This window comes from Chiloscyllium punctatum, chromosome 8 (genome assembly GCF_047496795.1).
Source record: "Chiloscyllium punctatum isolate Juve2018m chromosome 8, sChiPun1.3, whole genome shotgun sequence".
Classification (NCBI taxonomy): domain Eukaryota; kingdom Metazoa; phylum Chordata; class Chondrichthyes; order Orectolobiformes; family Hemiscylliidae; genus Chiloscyllium; species Chiloscyllium punctatum.
The window spans coordinates 127,042,364-127,065,025 of NC_092746.1; the positions used below are offsets into that span (position 1 = coordinate 127,042,364).

Below are 22,662 nucleotides of genomic sequence, written 5' to 3' on the forward strand. Positions count from 1 at the left end.
GGGGTGGAAGGGGAAGGCTGGTAGGTATAGGGAATGTTGAATGACAAGAAAAAGAAGGAAACGTGTCAGGTATAAACAGCTGGGATCGGGTGAGTACCAAGAAGAATATAACGGTAACATAGAGGGATATCAGGAGGGTAAAAATGGGGGCATGAGATGGTTTTGGCAAATAGGGTTAAGGAGAATCCAAAGGGATCCTATGTATACATTAAAGGACAAAAGAGTAACTAGGGAGAGAATAGTGCCCCTTAAAGATCAGCAAGGCAGCCTATGTGCAGAACTGCAGGAGATTGGGGAGATACTAAAAAAGTATTTTGCATCAGCGTTTACTGTGGATGGGGATGTGGAAGATATAGAACATGGGAAAATAAATAGTGACACCTTGAAAAATGTCCATGTTACAGAGGAAGAAGTGCATAAAGGTGGATAAATCCCTAGGATCTGATTAGGTGTACCCTAGAACTTTGTGGGAAGCTAGGGAGGTAATTGCTGGGTTCCTCGCTGAGATATTTGTATCACCGAGACTCACAGGTGAGTGCCAGACTGGAGGGTGGCTAACGTGATGCCACTATTTAAGAAAGGTGGTGAGGAAAAGCCAGGGATCTATAGACTGGCGTGCCTGACATCAGTGGTGGGCAAGTTGCAGGAGATTCTGAGGGACAAGATTTACACGTATTTGGAAAGGCAAGGACTGATTAGAAGTCAGGTTCTGGATTAGTGGTGCTGGAAGAGCACAGCAGTTCAGGAGGAGCAGTAAAATCGACGTTTCGGGCAAAAGCCCTTCATCAGGAAGGCTTTTGCCCGAAACGTCGATTTCGAAGCTCCTCGGATGTGCCTGAACTGCTGTGCTCTTCCAGCACCACTAATCCAGAATCTGGTTTCCAGCATCTGCAGTCATCGTTTTTACCTGATTAGAAGTCAGTCAACATGGCTTTGTGCTTGGGAAATCATGTCTCACTAACCTGATTTGAGTTTTTTTGGAAAAGGTGTTGCATTTTGGAAAGGCAAATCAGGGCAAGCCTTATACAGCAATGGTAAGGTCCTGCGGAGTGTTGTTGAACAAAGATCTTAGAGTGCAGATTCATAGTTCCTTGAAAATTGAGTCACAGGTAGACAGGATAGTGAAGATGGCATTTGGTATGCTTGCCTTTATTGGTCAGCGCACTGAGTATAGGAGTTGGGAGGTCATGTTGCATCTGTACAGGACATTGGTTAAGACACTTTGGAATACAGCGTGCAATTCTGGTCTCCCTGTTATAGGAAGGATGTTGTGAAACTTGAAAGCATCAGAAAAGACTTAAAAGGACATTGCCAGGTTGTAAGGTTTGGAGTTATAGGGAGAGGATGAATCGGCTGGGGCTATTTTTTTTGGAGCATCAGCGACTGACGAGTGACTCTGCAGAGGTTTATAAAACCATGAGGCGTATGGATAGAGTGAATAAGTCTTTTGCCTGGGTTGGGGGGAGCCCAAAACTAGAAGGCATAGGTTTAAGGTGAGAGGAGAAAGATTTAAAAGGGACCTAAGGGGCAACTTTTTCACACAGAGGGTGGCACATATATGGAATAAGCTGCCAGAGGAAGTGACGGAGGTTGGTACAATTACAACATTCAAAAGGAATCTGAATGGGTGGATGAACAAGAAGGGTTTAGAGGGATATGGGGAAAATGCTAGCAAATGGGTCGAGATTAGGTTAAGATATCTAGTCGGCATGGACAGGTTGGACCGAAGGGTCTGTTTCCATGCTGTACATCTCCATGACTTGGAAATATATCACCGCTCCTTCAGTGTCATTGAGTCAAAATCCTGGAATTTTCTCCCTAATGGCATTGTGGGTCTACCTACAGCATATGGACTGCAGCAATTCAGGAAGGCAGCTCACTACCATCTACCCAAGGGCAACTAAAGACAGGCAGTAAATGCTGGCCCAGTCAGCAACACCCACACCCCACGAGTGAATAAAAACAATGGTCAATGATCTGCTATAACAAGTCTGGAGAGTAACTTACCAAGGAATCCCAACTGAGAGCTGTCCACCATAAATTCTATGCTATACACTTCCAGAAGCTTGGGATCCTGGGGGACAAGTGACATTAACAATTACAGGTGAGCTCTGAAAAAACAACACTTGCATACAACATCAATCCATATGGAGACTGTTCAAAGTATTTTCCTTTTCAGTGGAGTATGTCAACCTTTGACCATCACAAAATTACACAATCATCAGGCTCTCTCTGCCATCCAATTAACTATCTAAAACCTGATGCTGGAGAAGTTTGGGTCTGGAGGCATCAGTTGAGAAAGAAAAAGTTAATATCACGTCCAATGACTGTTCTTCAGCGTTGTACTCAAATGATAACATGGTTTTTGCCTCCACAGATGTAAACCAGATGTGCTGAGTTTCTCTAGCACTTTCTGGTTTTGTCTCATGTCTCTAGAATCGACAATATTTTGCTTTCTTTTTAAAAAGAGACAAGATATCCATCAGATTCTGTGCTCCTCAGGATCTTTCAACAACCCTAGCTAGATAGGCAGGGCTTTCATGAAATGTCCCCAAGTTTGAACCATCTCCCAGCACCACACATGAACAAAGGTCCCTTAGACAAGGCAGCAAGCACTTAACTTACATCCCGACGACACTAAGCTGTTCCCATTACTGGTCAGGACTGTGCTGTATACATACCCTGCTAACAAGGGACAGAGTCTTACTCTCCTCCTGGTAGCGGAGGATGGAGACACTTTTCATGATGTCTGCAGCCATGATGAAATTCTTCACACTGATCATCTGGTGAATGTAGAGCTGAGTGTCAATGAACGCCATTCCAGTCAGGTCATTATCTTTCAGACTCCACAGGAAAATCTGCACAAGAGGCATTTTATCAATGGGACATCACTGTATAGAAGACCAAGAGGGAAAAATACTCAGTTCTTTCCAATTCTAAAATCTTCAAAGGTCTGCACCAGGAGCTGGTGAGTGCACGTGGCCTTAAAGGACCTTTAAAAATCATAATTCCTCCTTTTCTTTGGGGAAGGTAGTGTCACAGTGGTGAAAACACTGGACTAGCAATCCAGAATCCCAAACTAGTGTCTCCAGCAGTCAGGGCATTGAGTATAGGAGTTGGGATGGCATGTTATAACTGGAGGAAAGGCAAAGGCAATTATGATGCGATTAGGCAAGATTAAGGATGTATAGGATGGGATGGAAACTGCAGGGGATGGGCACAATTGAAATGTGGAGCTTATTCAAAGAACAGCTATTGCCAGGCAGGGAGGAAGTAGTCAAGTGAGGGAGCTGTGGTTTACTAAAGAAGTTGAATCTCTTGTCAAGAGGAAGAAGATAGCTTATATTAGGATGTGATGTGAAGGCTCAGTTAGAGCATTTGAGAGTTACAAGCTAGCAGGAAAGACCTAAAGAGAGAACAAAGAGGACCCAGGAGGGGACATGAGACATTGTTGGCAGATAGGATAAAGGAAAGCCCTAAAGCTTTCTGTAGGTATATCAGGAATAATAAGAATGACTAGAGTAAGATTAGGGCCAATCAAGGACGGTAGTGGGAAGTCGTGCATGGAGTCAGAGGAGTAGGGAAGCGCTAAATGAATATTTTTTGCCAGTATTCACACAGGAAAAAGGCAATGCTGTTGAGGAGAATACTGAGATACAGGCTACTAGACTAGACGGGACTGAGGTGCACAAGGAAGAGTTATTAGCAATTCAGGAAAGTGTGAAAATAAATAAGTCCCCTGGGCCGGATGGGATTTATCCTAGGATTCTCTGGGAAGCCAGGGAGGAGACTGCAGAGCCTTTGGCTTTGATCTTTATGTCATCATTGTCTACAGGAATAGCGCCAGAATGTTGTTCCCTTGCTCAAGAGGAGTAGAGACAACCCTGGTAATTACAGACTTGTGAGCCTTACTTTAGTTGTGGGTAAAGTGCTGGAAATGGTTATAAGAGATAGGGTTTATCATCATCTAGAAAGGAATAAGTTGTTTAGGGATAGTCAATACGGATTTGTGAAGGGTAGGTCATGCCTCACAAAGCTTACCGAGTTCTTTGAGAAGGTGACCAAACAGATGGATGAGTGTAAAGCAGTTGATGTGGTGTATATGGATTTCAGTAAGGCGTTTTGATAAGGTTCCCCACAGTAGGCTATTGCACAAAATACGGAGTTTCAGGATTGAGGATGAATTAGCGGAAATCGGCTAGCTGAAAAAAGATAGAGGGTGCTGGTTGATGAGAAATGTTCATCCTGGAGTTCAGTTACTAGTAGTGTACTGCAAGGATCTGTTTTGGGTCCACTGCTGTTTGTCATTTTTATAATCAACCTGGATGAGGACATAGAAGGATGGGTTAGTAAATTTGCAGACGACACTAACATCGGTGGAGTTGTGGACAGTGCGGAAGGATGTTACAAACTACAGAGGAACATAGATAAGCTGCAGAGCTGGGCTGACAGGTGGTAAACGGAGTTTAATGTGGAAAAGTGAGAGGTGATTCACTCTGGAAGGAACAACAAGCAAAACGAGTACTGGGTTAATAGATCCCTGAAAGTTGCCACCCAGGTTGATAGGGTTGTTAAGGCAGTATAGGGTGAGTTAGCTTTTATTGGTAGAGGGACTGAGTTGTGGAGCCATGAGGTCATGTAGCAGCTGCTCAAAACTTTTGTGCAACCGCACTTGGAAGTACTGAGTACAGTTCTGGTCACTACCTTTTTGGATGTGGAAGCTTTAGAAAGGGTTCAGAGGAGATTGACTAGGATATTGATTGGTATGGACGGAAGGTCTTACAAGGAAAGGCTGAGGGACTTGTGGCTGCTTTCATTAGAGAGGAGGTTGAGAGGTGACTTAATTGGAAACAAAGATAATCAGAGCATTAGATAGGGCGGACAGTGAGAGCCTTTTCCCTCCAATGCTAATGACTAACACAAGGGGAAATAGTTTTAAATTGAGGGGTGATAGATATAGGACAGATGTCAGAGGTAGGTCATTACTCAGTAGTATGGACGTGGAATGCCCTGCATGCAACTTTAGTAGACTCACCAATTTTTAAGGGCATTTTAAATAGTCATTGGATAAATACATGGATGATAATGGAATAGTGTGGGATAGATAGGCTTCAGATTGGTTCCACAGGTCAGCACAACATCGAGGGCCAAAGAACATGTACTGTTAAGTATGCAAGTTAGCTCGCTGAGCTGGAAGGTTTGTTTTCAGACATTTTGTCACCATACTAGGTATCATCATCAATGAGAGTCTCCAGTGAAGCGCTGGTGGTATGTCACACCCCTCTATTTATAGGCCTTGGTTTCTTAAGGTGGGTGATGTCATTTCCGGTTCTTTTTTTCAAGGCAAGGTAGATTGGGTCTAAACCAATGTGTTTATTGATGGAGTTCTGGTTAGAATGCCATGCCTTTAAGAATTCTTGTGAGTGTCTTTGTTTCACTTGTACTGGGATGTGTCTGTTGTCCCAGTCAGTCAAAGTGGTGTCCTTCTTTGTCTGAATGTATAGAAACTAGCGATAGTGGGTTGGACAGAACATTCGTGAGGCCACTTTTGGAGTACTGCATACAATTCAGGTCACCCTGCTACAGGAAGGATATTATTAAATTGGCAAGGGTGCAGAAAAGGTTTACAAGGATGTTACTGGGACTAGAGCATTTGAGTTACAAAGAGGTTGGGCTGGAATGTGTTTCCCAGAAATGCAGGAGTTTGAGGGGTGAAGTTGTAGAGGTTTATAAAATCATGTCTTCTCCTTAGGGTAGGGGAATTCAAAACTAGAGGACATAGTTTTAAGATTGGGGGGAAAGATTTCAAATGGATCTGATGGGCAACCTTTTCACACAGAAGGAGATGCATGGATGGAATGAACTGCCAGAGGAAATTGGAGATGCAGGTGCACCTACAATATTTGAAAGACATTTGGACAGGTACACGAATATGAAAAGTTTAGAGGAATAAGGGCTGAGTTTAATTGGTAAACCCGATCAACAGGGAAAAGTTGGATAGAAGGATCTGTTTCCTAACTGAGTGACTTTATGATTATAATGTTCTAAAATGCTCAAATGCCATTTTGGCAGATCGTGAAAATTGAATTCAACATTGATCTGGAATAAAAAGCTCACATAAAAATCACAGCCATCTCCTGAACATCCTGTAGATTACTACTGACCAGAAACTGGCCTCGCCATAAAATACAGTGGCTACAATAGGTCAGAGGCTGGGAATACTGCGGCGAGTATCCCTCTTGACTCCCCAAAGCCTGCCGACCTTTTACACATCACAAGTCAGGATATGAAGGAACACTCCCCACTCTCATGCATAAGTGCAGCTCAAACACACAAGAAACTTGACACCATCCAGGATATCGCAGCCCACTTGATTGACATTACATGTACAAACATTTAGATCTTCCACCACCAACACTCAATAGCAGCAGTGTCTACCATCCACAAGGTGCACTGCAGGAATTCACTAAAGCTCCTTAGCACCTCTCAAACCTACTACCACCTGGAAGGATAAGGGCACTAGATATATTGTGAGGATCACCAGCTGCATCTTCCCTTCCAAGCTACTCACCATCCCGGAAATACATCACCTTTCCTTCAGTGCTGATAAGCCAAAATCTTGGAGCCCCCTTATTTACAGGCTTGTTGGCCTACCTACACCAAATGGACTGCAGCTTTCAGGGCAATTCATTACCACCTTTTCAAAAGTAACTAGGAACTGGCTTTCAGTTGAGCTAGAATGAGAGAATTATTAAAAAATCAGCCGAAGGAAGAATTAAATTTGGTCTCCTCTCTTAGAACATAGAAAAATACAGCGCAGTACAGGCCCTTCAGCCCTCGATGTTGCGCCGACCGAAGCCTACCTAACCTACACTAGCCCAATAACCTCCATATGCTTGTCGAATGCCCGCTTAAATGACCATAAAGAGGGAGAGTCCACCACTGCTACTGGCAGGGCATTCCATGAACTCACAACCCGCTGAGTAAAAAATCTACCCCTAACATCTGTCCTATACCTACCACCCCTTAATTTAAAGCTGTGTCCCCTAGTAACAGCTGACTCCATATGCAGAAAAAGGTTCTCACTGTCAACCCTATCTAAACCCCTAATCATCTTGTACACCTCTATCAAATCTCCCCTAAACCTTCTTTTCTCCAATGAGAAAAGTCCCAAGTGCCTCAGCCTTTCCTCATACGATCTGCCTACCATGCCAGGCAACATCCTGGTAAACCTCCTCTGCACTCGTTCCAATGCCTCCACATCCTTCCTGTAGTATGGCGACCAAAACTGCACACAATAATCCAGATGAGGCCGCACCAGAGTCTTATACAACTGCAACATGACCTCAGGACTCCGGAACTCAATTCCTCTACCAATAAAGCCTTCTTCACAGCACGATTTAAAAATAGTGCTTGGCATAAAAATTTCCACATTTGCTGCATCAGCCTACTGGATATACAGGTAAGTAAAGGATTGATAATAGAAAACGTGCCTGTCCCCTCTTTGGGAGCAACTGAAACAATGAAGATGCTGACATTGCATTGAGGGGGCAGACATGTTGTGGTTACCTTCTGTCCAATGGCTGAGACAAGGTAACCGTTACAGTTACACAGGGCAGTCACAGGGCCTTTCTGCTCCTTCTCATACAGCACCTTGAACTTGTTCTTTGTCAGAGGCTGGCCAGGCTCAGGCACAACCTCAATCACATCAAGAATCAGGATCTGAAATGAAAGAATGAACAAAAATAGTGAATAATTTTAATCCTGCTGTTGATAGGGGCATTTTGCTGAAGCTTTTCAGTACTGCACTCATCAGGGCAAACACATGTGGTGATGAGAACACGAGGAGCTTCTGGCAACAGCATTTCCTTCTTCAGCACCACTCAAGTTCTGTACGACCAAATGACTGTGAATAAAGACTGCTGTTTGAAATGAGACTGAAATACAAAGCCCTGCTTGCTACTCTTATTTTCTGTGCTTTTCTACAGGATGTCTCACTGAACTCTTAGCTTTTGCTTTTCAATACTGTGGAATTCTAAAATTTTAAACTAGTGAAGCAACTTGAGTTACAGATCTGTTAGCCTGATTTCAATAGTAGGGAGGATACTTGAATCTATTATAAAAAGGTCGACATGACCAAATAATGGGAAAGTTACAATCTAACTTTACAGAGTCAACATGGAGACATGAAGAGGAAATCACAACTGGCAAACTTGTTAGTAATTTTTTGGGGATGTTACTAGCAGAGTCAAAAGGGGGGAAACCAGTGAACGCAGTGTATTTGGATTATCAGGAGGTTTTTTGATAAAGTTCCACACAAGAGATTGACTAACAAAATCAAAACCGGAGTTGGGAGTTGTACTATCATGGATTGAGGAATGGTTAACCGGTAAAAAGCAGATAGGAGGAATAAATGGGTCACTGTCAGATGGGTAGAGTATGAACCAGTGGGATATCGCAGGATTCAGCACTCAGGCCCGAGTTGTTCACAACCTACATCAATGATTTGGATATGGCAGCCAACTGTAATATATACAAGTTTGCAGGTGACAAAACTCGGTGGAAGGGAGAGTCACAAGAAGAATGCAGAGAAGCTTCAAAGAGGTTTACATGGGCTGAATGGGTGGACAAGAACCTGCCAGATGGAATATAAAGTGGGTAAAGTATGAGGTTAATCACTTTGGTCAGAAGAAAAAAGGCACAACACTTTCTTAAATGGTGAGACACTGTGAAGGATTGATGTCCAAAAGGACCCAAGGTCCTTAGTCACTGTTCATTAGTCACTGAATAAGTATGCAGGTGTAGCAAGCAAATCAGAAGGCAAATTATAACTTTGCCACAAAGACAATGAGAGTACAGAAGCAAAGAAGTCTCTCTTCAATTGTGTGGAACACTGATAAGATCATATCTGGAGTGCTGTGCACAGTTCTGGTCCGCCTGCCAAAGGGAGAACATATTTGCCATAGAGGGAATGCAGCAGAGATTCATCAGACTGATCCCTGGGATAGATTTAGATACGTGGGGATGCCCCATGAGGAGAGATGGAAGAGTTTAGGGCTGTTTGCTCCAGCTCGTTGTTTTTCTGAGACACTGGTTTCTAACCCCCATGACCAAAGGAATCATCCTTTTTGCATCTACACTGTCTACCCCATTAAAACTTTTTTAAAGTTTCTATGAAACGGCCTTTTATTCTTCAAAACCCTAGAGGATACAAGCCTAGTTCACCCAATTTCTCTCACTGGGGTATCCCGGGAACAAGCCTGGTGAACCTTTGTTGCACTACCTCTATGATGATAATATCTTGCCCGAGACAAGGAGACCACACCTCCAAACAATTGAAACAAGATCTTTCTACTCATGTACTCAAACCCTCCCGCAATAAATGCTAACATTCCATTAGTCCTCCTCATAGCTTGCTGCACCTGCATGTTCACTTTCAATGCCATAACGAAACCTGGATCCCTTTGTGCATCCATGCTTTCCAATTTCTCACCTTTTAAGAAGTACTTTGACCTTCTTCAGTTTTGCTACAATTGCACTCATCCAGATAAGTGGAGAATATTCCATCATACCCCGGCATGTCTCTTGCAGAATCCCCAGCTCTAGCCTTTCTTGCAGCCACGATACTTGCACATGGAACATCCCAGGAGACAAACAAGCACTAAGGTGCAAACTGCACAAACTGGCACTACCTTAGGTTAGGAAAAGCTCTATTGCTGTGGATCCCCAAGAGGATCAACATCTATCCAATCAGAGAGTAAAATCACTGCGGTATGCAAATATACAGTCTCACAACTCAAGAGCATTTCCATGTGGTGCTTTTTTCTTTACAACAGTTCCTTCATCTGAAATTGGTGCCACAGTCCAAAAACGTGCAGGTTAAGTGGATTGAAAAGCTAAATTGCCTGTTTAGTGTAGGGATGCGCAGGCTAGGTGGATTAATCATGGTAAATGTGGGGTTCCAAGAATAGGGTAAGTGTGGCTGGGTCTGAGGGGGGTTGGTGCAGACTCGATGGGCCGAATGGCCTCTTTTCTCAGTGTAGGGATTATATAAATCTATATATTGAGATATGTTGACAGCACAACTCCCACCGTTGCAATTTGTTGTAGCAATCCAATGAGTTGCTACAAGTCATACAAATACTGATATCTGACTCACCCGGCCCCTACACGTAACCTCCTCGCCCTGTGTCAGACACGTCCCCACAGCAATGTAACCCTTCAGTCCTGACACCGTCTCCTCGCTCCTGAGCGACACAGTTTTCATGCAGGTTACATGTTCCCAGTCCTCCATGTCAATCCTACACAAATTAAAAAATTGGGAGTCAGAGGAACCGAACTGATAGAATGCCCAAATGGGAAATTGGCAAAGTGCTCCCATGTTTGTCCAAACCTCTGCTGCCTGCATCTGAACTGACAAGAACGGCCTGCCCATCATCACTATGCTCACTCACATTCTAGCCCAGTAGTGTCTCAATGCTAGGATTTTAACTCTTTTCTTGCAAAATTCCTCTGTTGCTTCATGCTTTCCCTATCCCAGTAACCATCTCTAGCCCTACAATCCTCCAAGATCCCTGTACTTCTCCAATTCTGGACTCTAGCATTCCGAATTTCCATGGTACCACCACCTGCCTTCTGTTGCCTAGATGCTATGCTGAAGTTCCAATATAAAAGATACTTGTTGCGGCAGAACTGTTTTCAAACTGCAACAGAAGTGGTGCCTTCTCCAGATCTTAAGGAGCTCAAGATTAGTTGGAGTGTGCACAGGCAGCCACTCTCAATGCATGCTCATCACCACAGCCTGCTGCTCATACCTGGCCCACTTTATATTAACAGCTGAGCTTTTCTACTCTGCCTACTTTCAAGCTCACTATTTAGTGGAACTCCCACTAAGGTGTGCTGTTCAAGTGAAGTTCAGTTCGAGCAATATTAGATTTTGTATCTGTTTAAATTAATGGAGGGAACACCAGGACTTTCAGAACCCATTCTTTCCACTAGGCCCCACCTCAATGGGAATACTCCAGCGATCAATCCTCCTTTTATTTCAAGGAATTAAACATTAAAATTAATGGCTGAAACAGGAAAACTGTCAAATTATCAATGACACAATTGTCAACAGCCCAACCAGAAAGCACTAATTCGAGATTTTCAAAACACTCTTCCACTGATAGCTGGAAATAACCGAGATTTTCAGGGGTTAAAGTCCTAGCCAACCAATAGGTTCAAATGCTCATACTTACACCTCGCCTCTACGATTATCGAATTCTTCTAACTTCCTGGAAAGGATTGAAAGAAAAGGGCACAAGAAGTGTTTCAGCTAAATTGGATCGGCATAAAAAACACAATTAACCTATCCAACATCAGAGATGGTCACTCTCCAAGCAACAAAAGCAGTCTGGAATGTTGTAACTCCTGAAAATATTAACAGAAGTAAAACAAACAGCCTTTGACTAGGACATGGACTACAATAACTGAATAAACACAAAAGGAACTGTGAAGTTCTAAGCATGTGAATGCAGCCACAGTATTAAAAAGGTACACACTGAAGGGGACTGGAGCTGAGAAAGAGAAGAGTATGCAAGAGAGAACACAAAAGGGCAGGGAGTCAGGAGGGTAGAGTTGTGGGTGAATAGAGAAAGTTGTATTCTAGTCAAGAGTGAGGTGCTGAAAAAGCACAGCAGATCAGGCAGAATCTGAGGAGCAGGAGAGTTGACATTTCGGGTAAAAGCCATGCATTAGGAATTCCTGATGAAGGGCTTTTGCCCGAAACGTCGACTCTTCTGCTCCTCGGATACTGCCTGACTTGCTATGCTTCTCCAGCACCACACACTCGACTCTAATCTTCAGCATCTGCAGTCCTCACATGCGGAAAGTTGGATTCTAGTTTGGGCACTGAATTTCAAGGGAAGTTTTCTTCAAATATATAAGCCTTGCTCTAAGTGGCGGTCAACATTCCATCTTAAGTACATTGGCCCTGATACGTGGTAACTGCACGTATTTACCCATTGCCAAGCTGCTGGATCCTATTATATTTCAAACATAGAGGTTTAATCTGAAAATCAAGGACCAGAACAAGATAGATCTACTGTCATTTGATATCAATTACACCCTCAAGTGTAAACTATATTCACAAAACCAAGCCAAAGACACCTAGATCCACAATATTGTTAATCCACTGAACCTTAATGTTTAACTATGAATCTAACACTGAGTAGTCCAATACACAAATTCATCTAAAGAACAGCAGAAGACTTGGAACAAGTTTATGTCAATTTTTTGCAGAGCTAAGTTTCTTTTTATTCAGTACATTGACGAACAAACGTTAGAGAGATATATCAAATAAGTGATGTCCATACTTCGGTGCTTTTGCTAATACTTCAAATCAGACTGGTGTTTTAGTTTACCTAGTATTGGGAATGGCTTCCCAGCTGACGGGCGAGATCAATTGGATGGAAAACTTCTCCAACATTGGGTAGATATACCGGTCATCTGCCAAAAGAACAAGGTATCACTATCAAGGGATAAAGGCTTATTCGCTCCTACTAAAACCAATGGGAAGCTTACCCTTACCCCTAAGCTCCAACTAAAGGACGCAGCCTCAGCCAATTTACCAGTACATATAACCAGATGGCTTTTCAGCACAGATCATGTCCATTTCAGTGAAGCTGTTAAATGGTGTACTTGTGGTAACATCAGTTCAGTTGGCGGGACAATAATGACTGCCTTGTGATGCAGAGTGACACCAGCAGGGTGGGTTCAATTCATATAATGACTGAGGTCACTAAGACCCACCTTCTCAACTTTGTCCCTCACCTGAACCACAGCAGCTGTCGAAGTAAACCCACTACCTATCTACCTATCTCCCTCCCTGTCTAATGAGCAGCCCTATACTCATCTGGAGCGATGGAAAACTTTTGCTTTGTTTCAAGAAGTCTACTTCATCAGTCTATTCTATTAGTCCTGCCATTCCGTGCACACCCCTCCCAATTCATTCAGTTCCATTTTAAAGACAATTAGGAATCTGTTTCTGCCTGTATGCGTAGGCCAGACAATCCTGTGCATGAGAAAAAGACACTTCCTAACATCTCCCTTTACGTTTTGATAACGATCAATTCATGATAATGAGATCACTGGACCATCCCTATCTAATCATACCAATAACAAAAATCAACGGAATCAATAAAAGTAATGGTCCGGCTCAGTTTTGCCCATGTTGGCCTGTCAGGATTCACAACAAATTCAGCAAGCATTTCTGCAGTTGCACAAAAAAATCATGAAGGTTCAGGAGGAATTTGAAGAAAAGTTTTCACAGCGAGAGTGGAAAGCTGGAATGCACTGCCTTGGAGGGTAGTTGAGGTGGGAAACCTTAATCTTTGAAAAGAACTTGGTTGAGCACTTGAATTCTTCCTCCAGGACACAGATTACTGCACTGCTAAGCTGAAAGGACTAAGCTCACTCACCACGGTCAACACTCTCAAACTCTTTGTCTTCCCCTGTCATTTTCGGAATCCTATTACAAATCTCTGTTATGCTTGTCGTTACTGCATACACCTAAAGAAAAACACATTTTCACAATATCCACAAAGAAAACATTAGCTATTTGAAGCGATTAAACATCATAGTTAAGTCCTTGACTGTATGGAGACGGGCAAAACATTAGACATGGTGTACTTGGATTTCCAAAAGACATTTGATAAAAGTGCCACAAGGAATACAAGATATGATCGCATAGTATGGGGGCAACGTATTAGCATGGACAAAGGACTGGTTAGCTAACAAGAAGAAAAGTATAGGGATAAAAAGGGAATCTTAGTCAAGCTGTACAGTACAGTTCCACAGGAATCAGTGCTGGGACTTAAACTACATTATTTACAATCTATACTAACTATCTGGATGAAGGGACCAAGCATATGGTAGCTAAATATGCTGGCATATAAGGGCACGACTTACACACTTAATGGTAAGGTCCTGGGGAGTGTTGCTGAACAAAGAGACCGTGGAGTGCAGGTTCACAGTTCCTTCAAAGTGGAGGCACAGGTAGACAGGATAGCGAAGGTGTTTGGGGTATGGTTGCCTTTATAGATCAGTTCGTGGAGTATAGGAATTGGGAGGTCATGCTGCGGCTGTACAGGACATTGATTAGGCCACTTTTGGAATACTGACTGTAATTCTGGTCACCCTCCTATCAGAAGAATGCTGTGAACATGGAAGGGTTCAGAAAAGATTTACAAGGATGTTGCAAGGGTTGAAGGGTTTGAGCTATACGGAGAGGCTGAACAGGCTGGGGCTGTTTTCCCTGGAGCAGTGAAGGCTGAAGGATGATCATTTATGGGTTTAAAATCATGAGGGGCATATATAGGTTAATAAACAACGTCTTTTCCCTGGGCTGGGGTAAGTTCAAAACTAGAGGTCATAGGTTTAAAGTGAGAGATGAAAGATATAAGAGAGATCTAAGAAGCAACTTTTTCAGAGAGGGTGGTGTGTGTATGGAATGAGCTGCCAGAGGAAGTGGTGGAGGCTGGTACAGTTACAGCATTTAAAAAGCATCTAAATGGGTATATGAATAAGAAGGGCTTAGAGGGATATGGGTCAGATGCTGACAAATGGAACAAGGTTTATTTAGGATATCTGGTCGCCATGTATGAATAGGACTGAAGGGTCTGTTTCTATGATGTACATCTCTACGGCTGTATGACAAAAAGATAGAATAGAAATTAAGTTATGAAGAGGCTATTAAGAGTTTGCAAAGGGATGTAAGTAGGTGCTAAGTTTGGCAAATCAAATTGAACAAAGGAAAATGTGAACACGTCTTCTTTAGTAGGAAAGCAAAAAAGCAGTTTGTTTTTTTAAAATCAGGACAGATTGCCAAACTCCAAGTGAAGGATCAAGGTATACTGCCATGTTCATAGTAAGGTTAGTATGGAGATACAGCAAATGATTCAGAAGGCACTCAATACCATTTATTGCATGGGGAATGGAATATAAAGCAATGTTTTGCTAGAGTTGTGAAGGACCACTGATGAGATTACTCCAGAAGCACTATGTACAGTTTTAGTATCTTTAAGATTGGACATAATTACATTCGAAGCAGTTCTGATAAGGTTCCTCGGATCAGGGTGCAATCTTATGAGCAAAAGATAGACAGGCTTGCCTGCATCCTTTGATGTTTAAAAGAAGAAGGGGTGATCTTATTGAAGCCCATAAGTTCTTGAGGTGACTGGACAGACTAAAAGCTTATTGGCCAATTGCCCTTTATGGGAGACGCCAGAACAAGGGCATTTGACAAGGCACCTCACAAAAGGTTAAGTCATTAGAGATCATGTTGTTGGAGCTAGAATATTGGCGTGGATAGAGGATTAGCTAATGGGCAGGAAACAGTGGGGATAAGGGGATCATTTTCAGTTTGGCAACGTGTAATCAGTTGGGTTCCACAGGGATCAATGCTAGGACCACAACTGACTTGGAGGAAGGGAATTTGAAGTCACCACAAAAATAGGTGGAAAGGCAAGTTGCAAAAGGGATGCAAACAGTTCCCAGAGATATACTGATAGGTTAAGTAAGTAGGCAAAATGTTGGCAAATAGAGCATTATGTATGAAAATGTGAAGCTGCTCATTTTTGAAGGGAGAACAAAAGAACATTTAAATCGTCACTTAAAATGGAGAAAAATTGCAGAAAGCTGCAATACAAAGAGACTTGGGGATACTTATAAATAAAACACAGAAAGCTAGCACACAAGTGCAGCAGGTAATCAGGAAGGCTAATGGTGAATTTAAAAGAACAGAAACAACACATGACCTGAGCCACAAGAAGTGATGGAACAGTGGCCCTTACTTCATGGGAATTTAAGTGTAGGGAAGTCTTAGTGCATCTGAAACACCCCACATTGTGTCCAACTGTCAAGTCTCTTCAGGATCTTGTATTTTTCAGATTTGAAGATTGTCACACTAGGCAACCTCAAATACTCTCTGCAGCGTCATAACCCAAGGCTGCAACCCAACTACCAGCCATTGTGAGCAAGTGAACATTGTTAGAAAAATGTTCACAAATGCACAGTTACAGTTTACTAATATCTCAGTAACACCAGCATCAGAGGTCAATTATACAATACCTTTACTTGCTGAGACACACAGAGTAAACAAAAGCAAAATTCCAAATAAGGCATTGTTTCTCACCTTAGTTTCCACGTGATAAGATACATAATGTGCAGTACAACGTAGTGGGATCTTTCGAACTGGCCACGGTGCATCATAAGACAAGTATGTCGGTAACACACTGATTCGAAGGTCACCCTTTGAAAAGTTGGATTATTAAATGAGAAAATACAAACAGAGGAGTCTTTCAATGCATATATTCTGAAACTGAACATCGCTTTCAATAACGGGTGAACAGTTATATCAAGTTTTTTACCAAGCTTAAAGTAACAGGCAGTTTAGATGCACCATTTGCCAATGGATCAATCTATGAATGGTCTCTGCTGTGTGTCATTGGGTATATAGAGGAACCGCAATTATCTGAAGGACATAGGCAGGGAGTATTTTGTTTGGTTAATTGAATTCTGGAGAATCAAATGCCGGATAACAGTTGAGCCAAACATTGGGATCTTGCGATCTGGCAGGATAATCCGATGTGCGGATAATCAAATGCCAGATAATCAAGGTTCCTCTGTACTGGCTTGCATAACTCCAATTTCATTTCCTACAACTGACCCACAATTCTGACATTAGGGACTGGGACACAGATGTAACCAAATGACATTTTCGGGACACTGCATACATGTGGATGTGTGAGTGTACTGCACTGGGATCAGCTTAAGAGCTCTTCATCATGAAACAGCCTGCTAGCACTCAACTGTCCAGTCTCTCAGATGAGGTAGTCATTGAGGAGGAATGGCATGAGCTGGTGAAAAACTCGAGGGCAGAGCTTTAAAGTGAGAGGAGAAAAACCTAAAAAAAAAGGACCTTTGGGGTAATATTTTCATGCAGAATGTCAGGGAAAGTGGTGGAGGTGGGTACAATTAGAACATTTAAAAGGCATCTGGATGGGTATGCAAATAGGAAGGATTTATAAGGATATGGGCAAGATGCTGGCAAATGGAACGACGTCATATTGGGGTGTTCTGTCTCCACGCTGTATGACTCTATTTTATGACACACTGACACAGAGTACATAGGATTTGAATCCAGACCTTTCTGGTCCAGAATACTCAATTGTTTCAGAAAACAATTACAAAGCATACAAGAAAAATTAATCAATCCCTTCCCTATGGCTTATTTACAGCACGTGACTGCAGTAGCTCAACACGACAGCACACGACCACCTTGTCAAGACAGGGGCAATAAATGCTGGCCAGCCAGTGACATCCATGTCTCATGTGAATAAAAGATCAGCTAGCTTAGAAACAACCACACCTTTTCAGAGGGATGAAATGAAGGACCTCTGTATTAAATGCTGCACCAGATAGTGTCTTTATTCACAAGGACGCTGGGGAGCTTTGATGTTTTGCAACTTAAATTACGTTCAAGTAAATACTTTCTAATCGGAAAAAGTGTAATGCCTTTTCCCCCCGCAGTGACAATGCTGTCTCTCCTACCTGCTTGTTGAAGTACAGGAAGCCCTTTGGACAGTTAACATTGTGGAAGGGTGCAAACGATTCGATTGGCCCATCAACTGTCATAGGGTGCAAGCGCAAAGCCCCTCGCGAAGTCATGAACAACCAATGAGGAGATGGGCCACAAATAAATACCTAGGAGAGAGGAAAAGTTAACAATGCACTGAATCTGATACTACGGCATCACTCAAAGAAGGTGGGCACTTTCTAAGAAAAAGCAGCCCAGCTGACCGGCACCACATCCAACATTAATGTGGTAGAATTCTGCAACATCTACAAACCACACACTTCAAGTCTCCTTCATCAGTAACTTCCAATCCTGCAACCACTACCGCAATGGCCACAGGTACAAGCAAACATCAGAGCTTCAGTTTCCCCTCCAAATCACAACACTTTTCAATGCAGCCTTCCTTACAGGTCTGTGGGTGCAATCCAAGTGCTCAAGGCAGCAAGCCCTCACCTTCTCAAGGGCAATTATGAATAGTGAATAAATGATCAAATGCCAAGAATGAATTTTTTAAAAAAAACAAGTGGAGATTTCTCGTAAGTGTGATGGGAGCTTGAACATCAGAGTTACCCTGGATCAGAACAACAGAAATTTCTCAATTTCATTATAGGTTCCTAGCCAGAAAGTTTAGTATTTAGCCATCTGAAACCTGCAATGCTAAGCTGGTTAGACAGCACCTGCTAAGAGAATGGAAGAATCAGCAGTTTATATCCTCCTAACAGAATCTGCCTGAACTGCTGCATGTTGCCAGCACTTTTTCATTGTTGGAAATCAGAAACATCGGCATGATTGTGTTTTTGTTTCCATAGAAGATGCAGCAAACTCCCTTTGGGCCCTGCAGCTTTTGGAAATGTTCATTTCCATTCTAGCTCATCATGTTCACTTAAAGAAAAAAAAAGACATTTGTCAAAATGTTTGACAGCAGAATATGAATGAATCATTTCTTTTTATATTATAACTTGTTGTGAAGTCAAGATATCCTGGAAGTCCCTCCCTAATGGCATCATGGGTCTACATAGAGCACATGGTCTGCAGCAGTTTAAGTGGTTAACCATTTGGGCAATAAGTATTGGCCAGCCAGTCAAGCAGGCAAAAGTGAGGACTGCAGATGCTGGAAACCAGAGTCTAGATTAGAGTGGTGCTGGAAAAGTACAGCAGGTCAGGCAGCATCCGAGGAGCAGGAAAACCGAGCCAGTAACATCCACACTGTATGAGTGAATTAAAAATAAAATTACAGTCAATTTCCAAACAGCAAAATCTGACAAACTGCAACTGTAAGTTTAAGTGCTGTTTAAGGACAGATATTGGTTGGGATATCAGGGAGAATAGCCTGCTCCTCTTCAAAATGGTGCCAAGGAATGTTTTACAGCAGGCAATCCTTCCAACTATCTTAGCTTCAACAATGCAGTGGGTACTGAGCCAGACGATGCATCCTCTTCTTGTATAGATTAGAAAATTTGTATAGCATAATGCACATTAGAATATCTTTCTTTGAACAATATAAAGATGCAGGAAGAATGACTCCAAACTATTTATACTTGTTCTTACCCCTGAGTATCCAGAAATATCTTCAAAATAGCGGAACCGAGCAACCCTTGCTTTCGGAATGACCTGTTCCTCTCCTGTGGCAGTCTCTACCTTCTTGTCTTTCTTGGATTGTTTGATCTTCTTCTCTCTGAAGTTTATATTATGTGGCACCTGGAAAGGAAACAGAAAGAGAAAATACCTCAAGACATTGTCAATCATTAAGTGAGGGCTGTCATCAGGACAAGAGCAGCTTTATTATCTAGTAGGCAAGTAAAATTAGGAAATGCTGGAAAACTTCCACAAGTAGCATAGCGTGTAGAACAGGGCTCAGTGGTCAGCACTGCTGCCTCACAGCACCAGGGACCTGGATCTGATTCCACTCTCAGGCAACTGTATGTGTGGAGTTTGCACATTCTCGCCATCTCTGAATGGGTTTCCTCCAGGTGATCTGGTGTCTTCCAACAGTCCAAAGACGTGCAAGTTTGGTGGATTGGCAATACTAAATTGCCCTTAGGGTGCAGGGATGTGCAGGCTAGGTGGATTAGCCGTAGGCCATGCCGGGTCACAGGGATAGGGTAAGTCTGGATGGGATGCTCTTCGGAGGAGTGGTTGTGGATTCAATGGACCAAATGACCTCCTTCCACTTTGTAGTGATTCTAGAATTCCATGAGAGAAGGACGGAACAGTTCAGGTCAACAAACTTTCCTCAGAACAGATAAGAATGAGATCGTCAGCATAAACCACAAGTCAGGTTCTTACTTCAAAGCATGCAGACAAGTAAATTCCAACGACAGATTAAAAAACACTAATTTTGAGCAGTGAAGAGAAAATGGATTAACCAGCAATGGAGTGCGTGTGAAAATGAACAGGGTTATTCAACCTCAAAATAGGTGCTGGAGGAGGACAGGTTAGATTATGATGCGATAGAAACTGCATTTATCTAATACCTTTCATAGTTTCAGAACATCACAAGTTGTTTCACAGCCAATTAATTAGATTTGAAACGCTGTCACGCAAGGAAACAAGGCAAGACATTTGCACATAGCTTGGGTATTATGATCAATTACAGCAATAGAGTACTCAGTTTGATGGCACAGACTGAATCTGAAGTCAGCAATCTGTCAATGTGAAAACTTTTAAATAATAAAACTTGTCATTAAAATCAATCAACATCCAAGCGCTTTTAATCAGATAAATTCACTTAAAGAAGTGATGACAAGAGAGTTATTTAAGGATTGTTTTGTTAAAGATAGTCTACATACCTTTTTAAACCGAACTTTCAGGTTGTTCTGGCTTTGCTGCGCATCGTAGGAAAAGGCCTCATAAATCAAAAGCTCTTGTTCCACGTGAACCTGCAGCAAACACCAAAGAAAATTAGTGATCTGTTCATGGGGCCAACAGACTAAGGGATCCAGGTCTGATACCACCTGAAATCTACAAAATTAAAACATGAACTGTATGATGTTTACTTTGTTATTTAGTGGAACGTATCACATTTATTTTGAAACATTTCTTTCTCTTTTGCCTAGTCTGGTGGCTAACCGCTAATAAAGAAATTTAGCATCAGCGAACAGGAAAGAGGAAAGAATTGGCCATGATGATGATTAAATGACTAGAGATGGAGTTTTAGCAAGCACACGATCAAACACAAACAGAAACAAATGGCAAAGAAAGGAAAACAAAAAAAATCAGATTCATGGGAGAGGAACAGCATCTTCCAGACAGACAATCCAGGAAAGGTGAGCAATCCTGAAAAGAGAAAGGCAGCGAACTAACTGGCCTTTCTCGTCTTGTCCACTTCGACTGCTATCAGTTTCCCTTGAGTTTTCTCTGTCCTTCACTTAATTTCACTGAATGTTCCCTGGCTCAGAACCTCTTTACAAGCTGCTAACTTCATGGCTCTGATGCAAGATCTTCAATTTGAAACATTAACCCTATCTTCCTGCCAGCCCTGCTCAGATGCCTCCAGTATCATTCTTTTTTTAATTTCAGATATGCAGTATCTTCATTATTCCATGCTGAACTTGGGTTGGCCAGCACAGTACAGACGAGACAACGGAGTCTCCTGTGCTCAAGAAACCTCAGCATTGTACTCCAATGGGTCAGACCACATACAAATAGATGACATAGATTATTAATTAACATGTTCATCACAATGATACAAACTCTTGCTTACCAGAAGGAAAGGCCTTGTTTGCCGATTGCCAAGCCCAACCAGTAGGACTTCTCTTACTGCTGGCATCTCCGTCAAGCGGGCAAATTCCTCCTTCTTTATCTCTCCCTGTGTCATGTGTTGACCAGAAGAGCTATCCACCAAGACACGCTGACCCACAGGGAAATTCTTAACCAGGAAGACCAAGCGCCAGTCAGGCAGCTGGTATATCTATGGAGAGGCACAGGACAGTCAAATCACAACCATTGTATCATGCTTTCAAGGTCAGTCCATTAAACAAAATATGCACTGCTGACCTCTGAATTTCATTATTCAATTTAATACCTAGGATTTTAATGTTCCAAAATGTTTTTAAAAAGGGACTTATAACACTGACTTAAAATGGTTACAGGCACTATCTGACCAACTTAAGTTGACCAAATTTCATCAAACCAAAATTGATTAAACAAAAGACAATTTGAAAATAACATGTTATCCAAAGGCAATGAAGTTAGTCAACCCCTCCCTTGATCTTTGGAAAAGCCCTCTTCTCCCTTGTGACTTACAGCTTTGAGAATCTTCACATTAGGGATGAGATCATCATCTACAGTTAGAAACACAGATAGAAAGTAGGAGCAAGAGGCCATTCGGTCCTTCAAGCCTGCTATGCCATTCATCACGGCCATGGCTGACTGTCCAACTCAATAGCCTAATCCAGCTTTCTCCCTATAACCTTTGATCCCATGCACCCCAGGTGGAATGTCTAGCTGCTTCTTGAATATATTCAATGCTCTGGCATCAACTACTTCCTGTGATAATGAATTCCACAGGCTCACCACTCTTTGGGTGAAGTAATGTCTCATCTCCATCCCAAATGGTCCAACAGAATCCTCAGACTGTGGCCCCTGGTTCTGGACACATCCGCCATCAGGAACATCCTCCCAGTACCTACCCTGTCTAGAGTGCAGGAGTAGGCCCTTCGAGCCTGCACCACCATTCAATATGATCATGGCTGATCATCCTTAATCAGTATCCTCTTTCTGCCTTATCTCCATAACCCTTGATTCCACTATCCTTGAGAGCTCTATCCAACTCTTTCTTAAATGAATCCAGAGACTGGGCCTCCACTGCCTTCTGGGACAGAGCGTTCCACACAGCTGCCACTCTCTGGGTGAAGAAGTTTCTCCTCATCTCTGTCCTAAATGGTCTACCCCGTATTTTTAAGCTGCGCCCTCTGGTTCGGCACTCACCCATCAGCGGAAGCAGGTTTCCTGTCTCCACAGTGTCCAATCCTTTAATAATCTTATATGTCTCAATCAGATCCCCTCTCAGTCTTCTAAACTCAAGGGTATACAAGCCCAGTCGC

At 42.5% G+C, this 22,662-nt stretch overlaps 1 protein-coding gene across 2 annotated transcripts in view; it reads right to left on the reverse strand.

Moving 5' to 3' along the window:
- cpsf1 (cleavage and polyadenylation specific factor 1) overlaps positions 1 to 22,662 on the reverse strand; it is a 170,811-nt gene that overhangs the window by 26,138 nt on the left and 122,011 nt on the right. Inside the window, exons 23-34 of one of the 2 annotated variants that reach the window (XM_072576445.1) lie at positions 21,321 to 21,527; positions 20,407 to 20,496; positions 19,166 to 19,315; positions 17,593 to 17,745; positions 16,175 to 16,291; positions 13,461 to 13,551; positions 12,405 to 12,489; positions 11,241 to 11,276; positions 10,160 to 10,301; positions 7,570 to 7,722; positions 2,682 to 2,858; positions 2,008 to 2,074 (exon numbers count right to left, since the gene is read on the reverse strand). In XM_072576445.1, coding sequence (XP_072432546.1) covers positions 2,008 to 2,074; positions 2,682 to 2,858; positions 7,570 to 7,722; positions 10,160 to 10,301; positions 11,241 to 11,276; positions 12,405 to 12,489; positions 13,461 to 13,551; positions 16,175 to 16,291; positions 17,593 to 17,745; positions 19,166 to 19,315; positions 20,407 to 20,496; positions 21,321 to 21,527 — 1,468 coding nt within the window. The remainder of the gene's footprint in view (positions 1 to 2,007; positions 2,075 to 2,681; positions 2,859 to 7,569; positions 7,723 to 10,159; positions 10,302 to 11,240; positions 11,277 to 12,404; positions 12,490 to 13,460; positions 13,552 to 16,174; positions 16,292 to 17,592; positions 17,746 to 19,165; positions 19,316 to 20,406; positions 20,497 to 21,320; positions 21,528 to 22,662) is intronic. The other variant, XM_072576446.1, reaches the window with a different exon arrangement.